The sequence below is a fragment of the Argiope bruennichi genome, chromosome 6 (genome assembly GCF_947563725.1).
Source record: "Argiope bruennichi chromosome 6, qqArgBrue1.1, whole genome shotgun sequence".
Taxonomy (NCBI): Eukaryota; Metazoa; Arthropoda; class Arachnida; order Araneae; family Araneidae; genus Argiope; species Argiope bruennichi.
In genome coordinates this window covers 42,773,591-42,786,457 of record NC_079156.1, presented here as the reverse complement: position 1 = coordinate 42,786,457, position 12,867 = coordinate 42,773,591, and the positions used below count along the sequence as shown (strand labels likewise).

General features: G+C 25.9%; 1 protein-coding gene across 1 annotated transcript in view; it reads right to left on the bottom strand.

The window, feature by feature from the left end:
• Positions 1-7,962: 7,962 nt before the first annotated feature.
• LOC129971726 (uncharacterized) overlaps positions 7,963-12,867 on the bottom strand; it is a 109,103-nt gene continuing 104,198 nt past the window's right edge. The window contains exons 20-22 of the mRNA XM_056085703.1: positions 12,117-12,303; positions 11,036-11,171; positions 7,963-9,829 (exon numbers count right to left, since the gene is read on the bottom strand). Of these exons, the coding sequence (XP_055941678.1) occupies positions 9,778-9,829; positions 11,036-11,171; positions 12,117-12,303 (375 nt within the window). The 3' untranslated portion in view covers positions 7,963-9,777. The remainder of the gene's footprint in view (positions 9,830-11,035; positions 11,172-12,116; positions 12,304-12,867) is intronic.

Sequence of the window (12,867 nt, the reverse complement as noted above, 5' to 3'; positions counted from 1 at the left end):
ATTTTCTTTTTTTCTTTTCTTCTTCGTTTTTTTTTTTACATTCGATTTCAAATGACCTCTTTTTTAAGCGAGTTATTATGATACCTGCTAATCATCTAATGAAAGGAAAATATTATTTGTCATTATTATTGCCTTTTTTCTTGGCTTAGTAATTATATATGGTTATTTGAGCCACTCCGAATTCTTTGTCATTCTTTTCATATCTTTCAACTCCCTTAGAGGAGTTTCCCAAAGATTTAGAGAATGGATTGATTGATTAAGGACTTTGGTTAAGAATGATATATTGCTTGAGAAAAACTCAATAAACCTTTTGAAACTGTAGGAAGTTTAAATCATCTTGAAAATATTCAGAGAATTATTTTTGTCTTTAATTGAGTATACGAGAATTATTTTAATAGAAACTAGTTATAAAAGTACGTTTATTGCTATGAGTAATCTATTTGGTCTTCCAAATAATAAAACTAATAATAAAATTTTTTTATAAAAAAAATTGAAATTTTTTAGCTGAAATCCAAATATTTCTTAGAGGCTTTTAATTATTGCGTTTCTGAATCGAGTTAGTTTATATTGCCTTTTTAGTTTAGCCAGTTTAAAAGAATATGAAAACACTTTATGAAAAAAAAAAAAAATACTGATAAAGAAAAAAATGCATTCTTTACAAAACTGGAAAAAAAAAAAAAATCCTTTTTGCATTTTGAACAAAAATGACCACCCACTTGCACTGACCGATCTTCGCATAGATATGAATTATCATCGAGACAAAAGATAGGTTTTCTTAGATAAAGGATTTAATTTGTTGATTTTCTGCTATCAAAATGTTCCATAACATTTGCTTAATTTGGAAACCAAACATAACCATTTTAAAACTGTGAATGTGAAGAAGTAATATTTATTGAGTTTGATATCAAAAATATTGCAAAATGTGGAATAAGTAATAATACACAATAAACTTAAGTACTCTAAATCAAATTCATAAAAAATAATGATAGCATATTAAAGATGGATTACGTTAATTTCTATATATGTGGTAGAAGGTAAGTCATGTCACTGACTCTCCGACGCGCCCGAAGGCACACGGAAAAAGAAAACTGAATGCCCGGGCCGCCGCAGCAGCAACATTGGTGGGAACTGTGGTTGAGTCTTAAGGGCCGTCACCGGCCAAGGTACAACCATCCCCTAAGGAAGTACGTCCCATAGTCGATGGGAGGAGACAGATCTCCACCTATTTATGCGCCCTCCGGGTTGGAGAGATCCAATAAATAATCTGGAGAGATCTTCAAAAGAGGATGCCGAAAGCATCTTATCCTCTTTTCGAGGTGCTCCCCCAGGAGGTTGTTGTAGATGGTAAAATAACTTTTTCTTATTGGTAGACTGTAGCTTGAGGAAATTCTTAGCACTATTAGAACTAAAGAAAAAACATGAAACAATAGGTAAAATCAATTAATAAATCAAATATAAAAGGATATACTTTTTTAGTTCATATAGAGAAGAATACTGACATTAGTATCTTTCTTTCTATTCAAAACTAATGTTATAATTGAGCGTAATTGTAGAATAAACGGAAATTCGAAAACACATGCTTCACAAAAAGATTTTTGGCAAAACATTGAAGAAAATTATTTTTGTGCTATATTTTTTCCCAAATTAATTATTGCATTATCTGTGGTTGTTTGTGAAATGAATGGTGTCCAACATTCGGAGTATAGTTAGTGGCTTTGTTTCTTATATTTGTCCAATTAAAGTACTTCTAGATACTTACTAGGTAAGTATTAAACTTGGTTCTCAAAAAGACTGAAAATTGGACAAAAGTAGCTTAAAATTTTGAAATTTCTTTAATATGCTTATCTGATCTATGCTTCTGTCGTCATTTAAGGTCGGATTGAGTTCTCTAGATCCCCTTAAGCGATGCAAATCTCGGAGTACCCTTTCCTCCTCCAAATATTCAAATAAATATTTTTATTAATTTTAATTTAATTTCCATGTTAGCAGCTTTAAGTAGCAAATTTTTACAAAGTGAATTAGCAAAGAGTTTAGTTGCAGATTATTTTCTAAAAAGTTGATTTCAAAAATATATCGCGTTTAAAAAAAATACACAACTGAAATTTAAAAATAATTCTTAACAAAATTGTGATAAAACTTTTCTTAACATATTATAAATAATGTTTAATAATATGATTAAGCATTTTTTTAAAGTTTTAAGGTGCCATATTTTTTTAGAATGATAAAAAAAATAACATGAAATTTGCAAATGTTAATTAATAAGAAATGCTACTAGAATAATGTTCCAAGATTAATTTAAACAATACATAATTTTAATTTCAATAAATCTGATTGTCCATCCCTTATAATTAAATGAAGGCACAAAGTTAAATTACTTTCAAAATACCGCAAGAAAATTTTTAGGACACGAGGTTTCCTAAAGATGGCAAATCCTTAGTTCCCTAGGCAAATCCTTACATTACCTGTTTAATAATCCAACCCTGTTCCATGCAATTCTTTAGAATTTTATACTTTTTTTATCATGTTTTTTTTTGTTATTTAATCTTTATCTTGTTGCATAAAAAGATGTTTTCTTTCCTGTTCAGATAAGTTTCTCTCTAATCTCTGAATGATAATAGAAATAAAATTCAGCTAGTTTATTTGTTGGCGTTTTTCTAGGACTGATCGTTATGCTTAGATCAGCCAAAATTAATAAAAGCTCACTTTAATGTGATTACGATTAAATTAACGTGATTATACTTTATTTAATATTCGATTTAAAATGACTCTACTGTGTCTAACGGTATTACTTTATTCCAAATTTTAAGTAAATTCAATTGATTAGAAATAAAATTTTTGTTTACAGAATTTGTTGCCAGTAATTCTCCAAAAAATTACCTTATGATAATAATTTTTTGCACTACTTTAAAAGTAAAAGCATTTCTTATGATAGCGTTTTAAACATTGTACAAACTATTTCTAATTTTTTTAAAAATGCATCACAAGATACGAAAAGAGAACAGTAATGGTTTTCCTAAAGGAACAAAATAAATTTTTTCGAAGAGAGAGTAAATAGGTACAGGTGAAAGGAAAACCCCAATGGCACATTGATTTTTTTGAAGTTTAAGGGGAGGATGTACGGCATTTATAGCATACTACTTATTTAAAGCGATTTTCAAAATTGTTATAAAATATAGATTGAGAATAAAATACAAGTACACAAAAATTCCTATTTTATTCCTATTGATTTATTCCTAATGATTATGGTACTATTTTTGTTTATGCTGAAAACTCATTGCGACAATTAATTTTCTAAATAATTTTTTTCTACTGAAATGGAATCTACCACAAATGAAAATAGACGCAGTGAAATTGAGAGCAACCTAATGCATGTAAACTAACATGTACAGCTAATAACCATTTTTTGTTTATAGCAATATATTATTTGTGAATTCAGTACTTTAAATTAATCTTATATGTTGTCATTTATTAATAAAATTTAAACTTACACCCTTTTCAAAATCTTTATTTCCTCAGTAGCACGCATTCATTGTACAATGTTGTATGATAATAAAAAACCTCCACAATATTGTGAAATATTATTGAATATTGTATAATCTTACATAATATCACACAATATTGTATAATATTATAGAATATTGAATAATCTAACATAATATCACACAATATTGTATTATATTATTGAATATTGAATAATCTAACATAATATCACACAATATTGTATAATATTATTGAATATTGAATAATTTAACATAATATCACGCATTAATGTATAATATTAATGGATATTGAATAATCAAACATAATATTATACAATATTGTAAAATATTATTGAATATTGAATAATCTAACATAATATCACACAATATTGTATAATATTATTGAATATTGGATAATCTATCACACAATATTGTATAGAGATGCATAATCCACGATTTTTTGAATAACAAATAATATTGCTATTGTTATTTTTAAATATGCTTTCCAAATATCTGTTATTTCAATCATATTATTAATTAAAAATTATTACTTAATATTAAATATAAAATTTATTAACTGTAATTAATACTTAATTTACTAATTTAATTAACGTGGGATTGAATTAATTTATCTGTTTCAGCTTACTTCTTAAATTTTATTTTTTTTCTCAAAACTATTTATTTAATTTATTTATTAAAGTGAATTGAATTAATTCACTTTAATGAATATTTCACTTTAATAAATAACCGTGGGATTGAATTAATTTATCTGTTTCAGCTTACTTCTTAAATTTTATTTTTTTTCTCAAAACTATTTATTTATTAAAGTGAACCATTTTCTGGAAAAGATGAGTTAAAAATATATGTCATTTCTTTAAAATGTTTACTTTAGTCCTATATTCTACCAATAGATGGCGCCAGCAGTAAACAGAGTACATGTAATCAAAGTCAATCATGTCACGAGCAATTAAAAATGATCTGTATGGAATAGCGCATCATCAAATACAAATATCGGTCACTCCCGTAAAGTGGAGCGGTGACTTCGCACTTTCCAGTGAAGCCTCGCACTTTCCGGTGAAATCACCGCTCCGATAAATTTCAGTGATATGCAATTCAATGATACGATACGATAATTCCAATAACCGGTCCGTCCACTTTTCAATTCAATCACAGATTTCTTTCGAGAGCTTCCATTGGACAGATCGTATTGATTCTTACTTTCCAGTAAAGTCACCGCTCCGGCAAATTTCAGTGATATCGTATCGATTGTTATTTTCTATCGTGATCTAAAACCTGTAATCGAAATACCATCAGTAAGATCATATCAAGGATTTGAATCACACCCCTCTTTGAAAAGTATTGATCACTTGTATTTGTGACTTTTTGATATTGGTTACGTAATAACCGCTCTGAAAATATTCGTCATCCCTAATATTGTAAAATGTTGTGCTACTAAGATTTTTATCTGATTTTTAAAAGGTAACTAAATTTATCTCAGATAGTAATTAACAAGTAAAATTAGCAGTACAAATTTTAAAATTAAATATTTTATATCTGTTCTCAAATTCCCATCAAGATTGCATTTATTCTGTCTAAAATGTTTACCTTTTTGATCTTTTACCTTTTTTGAGAACAATGAGACAAGACGCCAGTTATAATAAAAATTGTGAAAATGACTTTATTTATTTATTCATACAACAGTAAGTAGGAAGATTGGGTAGCAAAATTGTCACAACCACAGATTGGTGTCAGGCAATTTGCTTACAGTAAAAAGGGGGTTAATATTTTAAAATCTTAACTAGATTAAAGTCTGATTTTGAATATAACTTTCGTTTCACTTTACTTCTTTCTTTAAATTTAATTCACTTTGGCACAGAAGCAATAATACTGATTTCTTGAATGTTGTTTCATGATTTTTGAAAAAAGGAAAACTTATATCAGGCATAAAAAATAATGCATTGGTATAGTATATTATTTTTTAAGTACATAGTCATTTGATGAATTAAAATATAATTTTTTTTTGTGAAATCTAATATTTTTTGGGAAGAATTAATACATTTTTATTCAGTCTTAGTAAGTATAATAATAGGTTTTTTTTAAATGTCAAAAAATGTTATAAATTAAACATTGTATACGTAAAGTTAGCACTTTTAAAAGCTTTTTAAGAAAAATAAACATTTTTTTTCAATTCTTTTTCTAAAATTTATATGAACAGTAGTATATTCTTAATACCTTAATATTACTTGTAGTCGAAGTTTGTTTATTCCTTATTAAATTTTCAAGAACATAAAATGACTAGAATAATAAATAAAAATATAAATAACAACAGATATTAAAAATTATGAATATAAAAAATATAACATGATATATATCTGATAAATAAATGAAAATATTTCTCAAAAAATAAAATATATAAATATTATGAAAGACATTAAAAATATAACAAACAACAACAACAAAAACTTTGATAAAATTAAAAATACTGTAGAAATAAATATAAATATCATTAGGATAAATCTAATGGATTAAAAATAAATTATAAAAAATGCACAAATGTACATGCTGATATCTCTTCCTGAAATTTGTGCTTTTCTTTACTTTTCCTGTTTAAAAATGTTTTAGATATTTATATAGGAATTCATTAGCTTCGTTTATTAATAAATATAACTTTTAAGTGAAAAATTTATTTTTATTGATTAAACAAATAAAAAATAATCATGTAATTAAAGATTTGTAATTTTTATTTTTTAATTCTTACATTTTTTTGTAAGTTTCAAAAATAATGTATTGTGAATCAATGTTTTCGTTAAAAAGGCATGGATTTCTATACGCAATTTTAACTGATTTTTAAATTAATTTCACTACTATTAACAATCAAAGAAAAAATTCAAAAAGGCTTTTATTTTTTAAACATTTTTATGGCTTATAACATGTGAAGTTCTTCTAAAAGAAATCATTTTTTACTAAGAAATCAAGAATTCTTTAATCAATGACAGATTCTTTTGAGAGAATAAGTTAAGAATTTCTTAATCATTTTCATAACCAATGAATTAATTACATAAAATAAATCACAACAAAGTTAAAACTGCATTATTTTTCAAGAGCCATTCAAATTCATAATTTATGAAATAAATTTATAAGAATAAGTTAAAAATACTTTAATCAATCAATTAGATATAATCAAACTGAAAAAAATATCTTACAATAAAAAAAGTCTCATTACTTTAATAGATTGAAAAACAACAACAACAAAAAAAAAAAAAAAAAAAAAAAAACAACCCTCGGCTAATATTTGATACAGCAAATATTTATATCAATAGAGGACAAAATTTCCTCTCCTTTAAATTTTGTCTAAAAGAGAAGAATTTTCAGGAGTTATAATTTTAACAATAATATTTCAAATTTTAAACAATAAATATTTATAATAAGTCACATCTATTTAGATAATAATTTTTGTTAAATTTTATTAGCTTACAATTCATTTAGGCAATTACAAATTCAGAGACCAATTAATTAACATTTAAAAAAAATAGCAATTGATGAAACAAGTAATATTGGTTCCAGCTTTTTGTAATAATTAAACGGGAAAAGAATAAAAATGAAAGACATAATATGCATTTTAAACTATTTTCCGCAATAAAGATTGTAAGAATTGGTATTATACAGCATATTTCCAATTCTTCGAATAAGTATTAAAAAAATACTTCACTTTACGTTTAAGTGACTATATTTATTTACTGAATTTTACTAAAGAAAAAAATCTAGTTATTGTAAGAAATGAAAACTCTTGATAGTATACCGTTATTTATAAGTAATAATCAGAATAAATAAAACGGGACGAAAAAAAGTATTTTTCTTTTAAGAATTAGAAATTTAATTCATTTTTTTTCTTATTTGTAAAACAAATGAAATGATTAAATTGAAAAAAAAATTAGCTATAGTAAAAAATATTTTGTGAATAAGAGGTTTGATAAGAGAAATAAAAAGGAATCTAACCCTATAACATACGTCAATGTTTATTTGCATAAGTTATGCTTTTTCTTTTTAAAACAAATTTTGAATAATTTAATAATTAATAAATTCTCTTTGTTATTAAAATAATTTAATTAGGAGCTTATTAAGGAATTTGTTTTATTATTAATAAAAGTTAAAACTTCATAATTTTTAATTACAATATAGCTTTATAATTTCTATACACTTACGCTTTATAATTTTTATTAAATTTTAAATTCAAAATAAATTTTTTAAAATTTTATATATTTTACATATTAGGTTCCATTAAAAATACAACTTCAATAATAAAGAAAAAACAATTCCGTTGTATAGTTTTAAGTAAATACATAATGCAATAAATGAATAATAAACGAGAAAAATTTCTTCTTTGTGTTATAATGGAAAACTTTTAAGATTTTGCTTTCATTAAAAGAATTATTTCATTTCTAAAATTGAAAATTGTATCAACTAATACAAAATAATCCTCAGAATTTACTCATTATTTTATGCTGAAAATTCTTTTCAGTCATTATCTTTTCATTTTCATGCGTATAATAAGGAGCAAGTTTTAAAAATTGATAATTCGATTTAATACTAATTTGCATATTCAGTAATCTTCTGTTTTTTTTTGACGTAATTTTCCTCATTTCCACTGATTATCCCATTAAAAATACTGATGACATCACTTGGTTTAAAATAATTTATATAAATTTAAATTTCTAAAGTTCGTCTAAACATATGTTATAAAAAAGAAAAGAAAAGAAAAGAAAATTCGAATCTGGGGTTGTTTTTTATTTAAAAGGCCTTTATTGAACAAATCTAATTTTCGCATGATACTCTGGTTTCTCTAATGATATTTTCTGTAAATATTGTACTTTTTTGGGATATTATAAACTATATCTAAAACCCCAAATTTAAATATAATCTAATCTACACAAACTGCTCATTGGATATTATTTCTTGATAATTTATTTTTTTAGAAGCTCTGAAATTTGTAATACTGTAGATAAATATGTTACACATTCTTTAATACTTTCTCTTAGGTATGAAATTCTTAGTTTGAAACTGCCATAATCTTTCAAATTTTGTCCAATAATTATAACTGGAATAAAATGCATGAAAATACATTTGTTTACAAATAGATGTATACAATACACACTCGACTTTATGATGTATTTTCATACAAGAGCTATTTTTTTCCCCACATAAGATCATATGAATGTCCATTTTTTTTTTGAAAAGGCAGTGTGTATGTTATTTTGATTATACAAAGGAATCCGACTAAAGTAAAAACAAAACAAAACAATTATTTCATTGAAATTACAATCTGGCCACCTTTCATTTGCGGTCTAGTTGATGAATTAAATTAAAAAAAATAAAGGAAAAGTGGTGTTGTATCCACGAATTTTCACCTTCATTTAGAATTCGGAAACTAAATTCATCGTCTTCAGAGGCATTACACAGCACTCACTGGACAACGTTAACGCATGCGCAGTTACATTGACGATAAGTTGTTATTCGCTTTGGGCTTATTTTGAGAATGAAACCACACCATACCATTGGTGAATCCATTCTCATTAGAGTCGTGCGAAATTCAACGCCATTTCTTAAGAACCATACAGATGTTTATCAAAATTAAGCCAAAATTCTGCCAAATATTTTAAATCAAGTTGTTCTGATTCATATCAGAATTAATTCCAGCGTAAAAGAATTATTTTTTATTCTTTCATTTTTCTTTCCACGTTCGCGTACGCAGAAAAGAAAAAGAGCCAAACGATTTCTTGATACGGTATTTCAAGCGCTTATATGATTGGTCAGCGCAGTTATCCATTTTTTTTTTTTGATACTGCACATTATTCCATAAAGTACTGCTTGTACTTATGCTTGAAATCCTCAGTAACATTCATATAAGGGCGTTATTTTAAATAAATCCTAAGCCATCAAGAATAACATACAGTTCCAATTACAGCTGAGAAAATGCACATACATGTATATATATATATAGATATCTGTATACATATACATTAATAACATATCATACTCCAAACATAGCTCCATCAAACTTATAAATTACTCTACATTATGCAATATACATAAAGATTCCAACAATTTTTTTTATCACTCTGAGTTCTTTTAACACTTATTTAAAATGCCACTCATCAATATAATGTTGAATTTACAGCGAACATCTGCGCAGTGTCCGCCGTTTTCCTCAAGTTCTGAGCATATTAATTGGACCACAGATTTTTTATTATTGAATATCAAGTTACTGGAGATTATTCTTTAGAAGCTAAAGTCTTTGTCGTTATCCAATTTTGATCCATCTGTCTATTGAATAATCTAACGCTGATAACCACCTGGAAAATAATAAAATAATAATTAGAATTTTAAAATTGAGAATTGAATTGAATTTGGCGTTGATAAAGACTGAAATTGAAAAAAAGTATGATTTGAAATTACGTCTCTTGCTGCGTTAAAAAAATATTAAAAATATATGAGATTGTAAAAAATTTTCAAAAATGTGAAGCGCAGACAGCAATACTCTAAGTAAACTGAAACATTATATGTAATTACATTTATAATATAATTTTAAAATTTTAATGATTTAGGAAACCTTTTCTATATAATATTTATTATGGCCCAATTTTCATATAGTATTATGTCCATGCCTTTATAAATTGTGTTTTGATCTTTGTATTTAAAAAAAAATTATCTACTGTATAATAAAATTTCTTAATTTTTATTATTTCCTTCCTTTAAGATACAATTTTTATAAATGTTAAAAAATCTTGCAATAAATTTTTCTCTGATTTATCAATAGATGGTGCCACTGATATGGAATGAAAATTTAATTAAAATAATCGATTAACTGATAAATTTTAAAAAGCTTAAATTATTGTACTGTATTGGAAACATAAAATTGTATAATCATAGAACTCTATTATATCAGGAATGAGAGAGAAATAAATACTGAAATTCAATCTTTAGAAATATGACAGAAAAATGAAAGCAAGCAACAGAGACTAACTAATTCGAATAGCATTAATTTTTATAGAGTCAATTCTAAAGAGACATAAAGTCAGTCAAACATTACTATGTATGCATTTTAGCATTTAATTATATGTTTTTTTATGCTTAATTTAATTTTTTTCTATTTTATAATCTTAAGATCTACAGTTTTCTAAATTCATTACCTGATGGTATAACTGATAAAGAAACACAGTTTAATTTTATTAATAATTAACTGCTAACCAAGCTCTTAAAATAATATGGCATTTTAATCAAGAATAAAGTCTGCAAAATTTCATTCTTCTAGCATGTAAAGGAGTGCAAATTCGGCAACAATATTCCATCTTTACAAAGTACTCAAATTATAGAAAAAAATTTGTTTAAAATAAATGAAACAAAAGAGATTTAGTATTATTTCTCCTTTATTTACTGACAAAATAAAAGAAGAAAATTTTTCTTTCAATAGGAACAGTTACTGAATGCAAATCCTATTAAGTTTGTAATAAAAAGAGAAACAAAGTAAAATTAATTTATTTTCGAAGAATAAGTTTCACCTTTTCTTCTCGTTTTCAGTGTCTGCTAGGAAGTAAAGATATTTGTATCTGGGCTCTGGTGGCACGGCTTCAAATGCATTCTTTTGTCCGTGACAACTGCTACTTTGGACCTTGTAACCATGCAACTGAAACAGACCTGAAAAAAAAAATCCGAGAGTTTGTTACAAAAAGGGAATCAAAAAACAGGACAAAGAAATATGGTAGAGTGTCATATTTTATTTCCTTTAGTTAGGCATAAACTTTTAACTTTCTAATAAAAAGTCAGAAATGTCGTTTCCATCTGTTTTCTAGCTTTTTACGAGCTTTTTACCAGCAAATCGCTTTTACAAGAGCATCGAAAATAATGATAATGAAGCTGTAAAGTAAATAAACCTGCATAAAAAAGAAACTTTTATAACTTAGACTCCAAATTTCAGAGATCCAGGCATACTTTGCTACTTTGAAGTATACAACACTGCTTTTCTGGGATCTGTTTTTCTCATATACCAATTTTTCATTAATTTAATATGAAAATTAGATCAATATTCTTCAAACCTGGAATAAAAAATTCAGGGAATATTTGATCCCAATGGATTTTGCGTGTAGACTAATTTACAAGGCTATTCTTCGGTGGTTCTGAGGTTTGAACCTGGAATCACCTGATCCCAAACGCTAAAACCGTACTACAAATCCACCATGGCCCAGTAATAAATAAGGAATAGTGTTATGTGTTCTTTAGACTTTAATAAGTTTTCAAACTTAACTACAATTAAGTGATTTAAATAATAAAAAAAACTTAAAAAATCTAATTGAATATTTGTTATTGAAATCTTATTATTAAAAAGTTGATAAATGCTACGGGAATGAAATTTTGAGATTATTCTAAGGGTATATTAGTCTTTGGCAACAAAAAGGAAATTATTAGAATTTTGGTGATATATCGATTAAGAGCGAAGATAGGATATCCTTCTAGAACCTTCGATGCCTTGTAACGGGAACAATAAAACGTGTACGTCTAAAAGATGAACCATCATTGGATTGTAAAAAGGAAAATAGATAACTTAAGGAAAAAGAATAATAAATGCATCCACCTTATACCCACCTAAGGCAACTTTGGCGTTGCGGTCGGTGTAGAAGTAAAGGGAAGCATCCTTCAAGAGGAAGTAGCGCCTGCGCCAGGTCTTCCAACGATTGCTGTACTTGCTGAGGGGACCCTCGCAGTCAACATTCGGTATCGATATTGAAGGAAGTTGGGCGTTGCGTAGGCTCTCGTCCACATATGGGTCCACCTGTGAATAGATATCATTATGAGTCAGTTCATATAATGCTAATGACAAAAGTAATTGCACTTGTCATTTAAATCTCTACAAATAAAACTATAACATCAATTTTTTTGTTTTCTATATAAAGTTAAGCTACTGAATAGATAATAGACGAATTTATAAAATTTCCTTGGGTCTTAATGTGTCTTTTAAAATATAAAAGTTTTTCTAATACATACATTTTTGTGCATATTAATTAATTAAATTATAAAAATAAAATGCCATTTCAAAAAAATTATTAGATAAAATAATTTAATAAAATGTAAATAAATATCAATACAATTTAAATTATTTTTAATCTAGAAAATGCTAATGCAACGAAAAAATTTCAAGTTTTCAATAACATTTGAAATAAAGTTCTTAAACTTCGTTAAAAAATATCTAATTAACTAAGGTTTTTTAACAAAAAAATATCCACCCAATGATATTCAACACAATAACTACATTTGTATTACCGATAGAAATATATAGAAAAACGAAATATTTATTAAAAACAACCAAACAAACATAACTAGCATAAATGAATCTTTT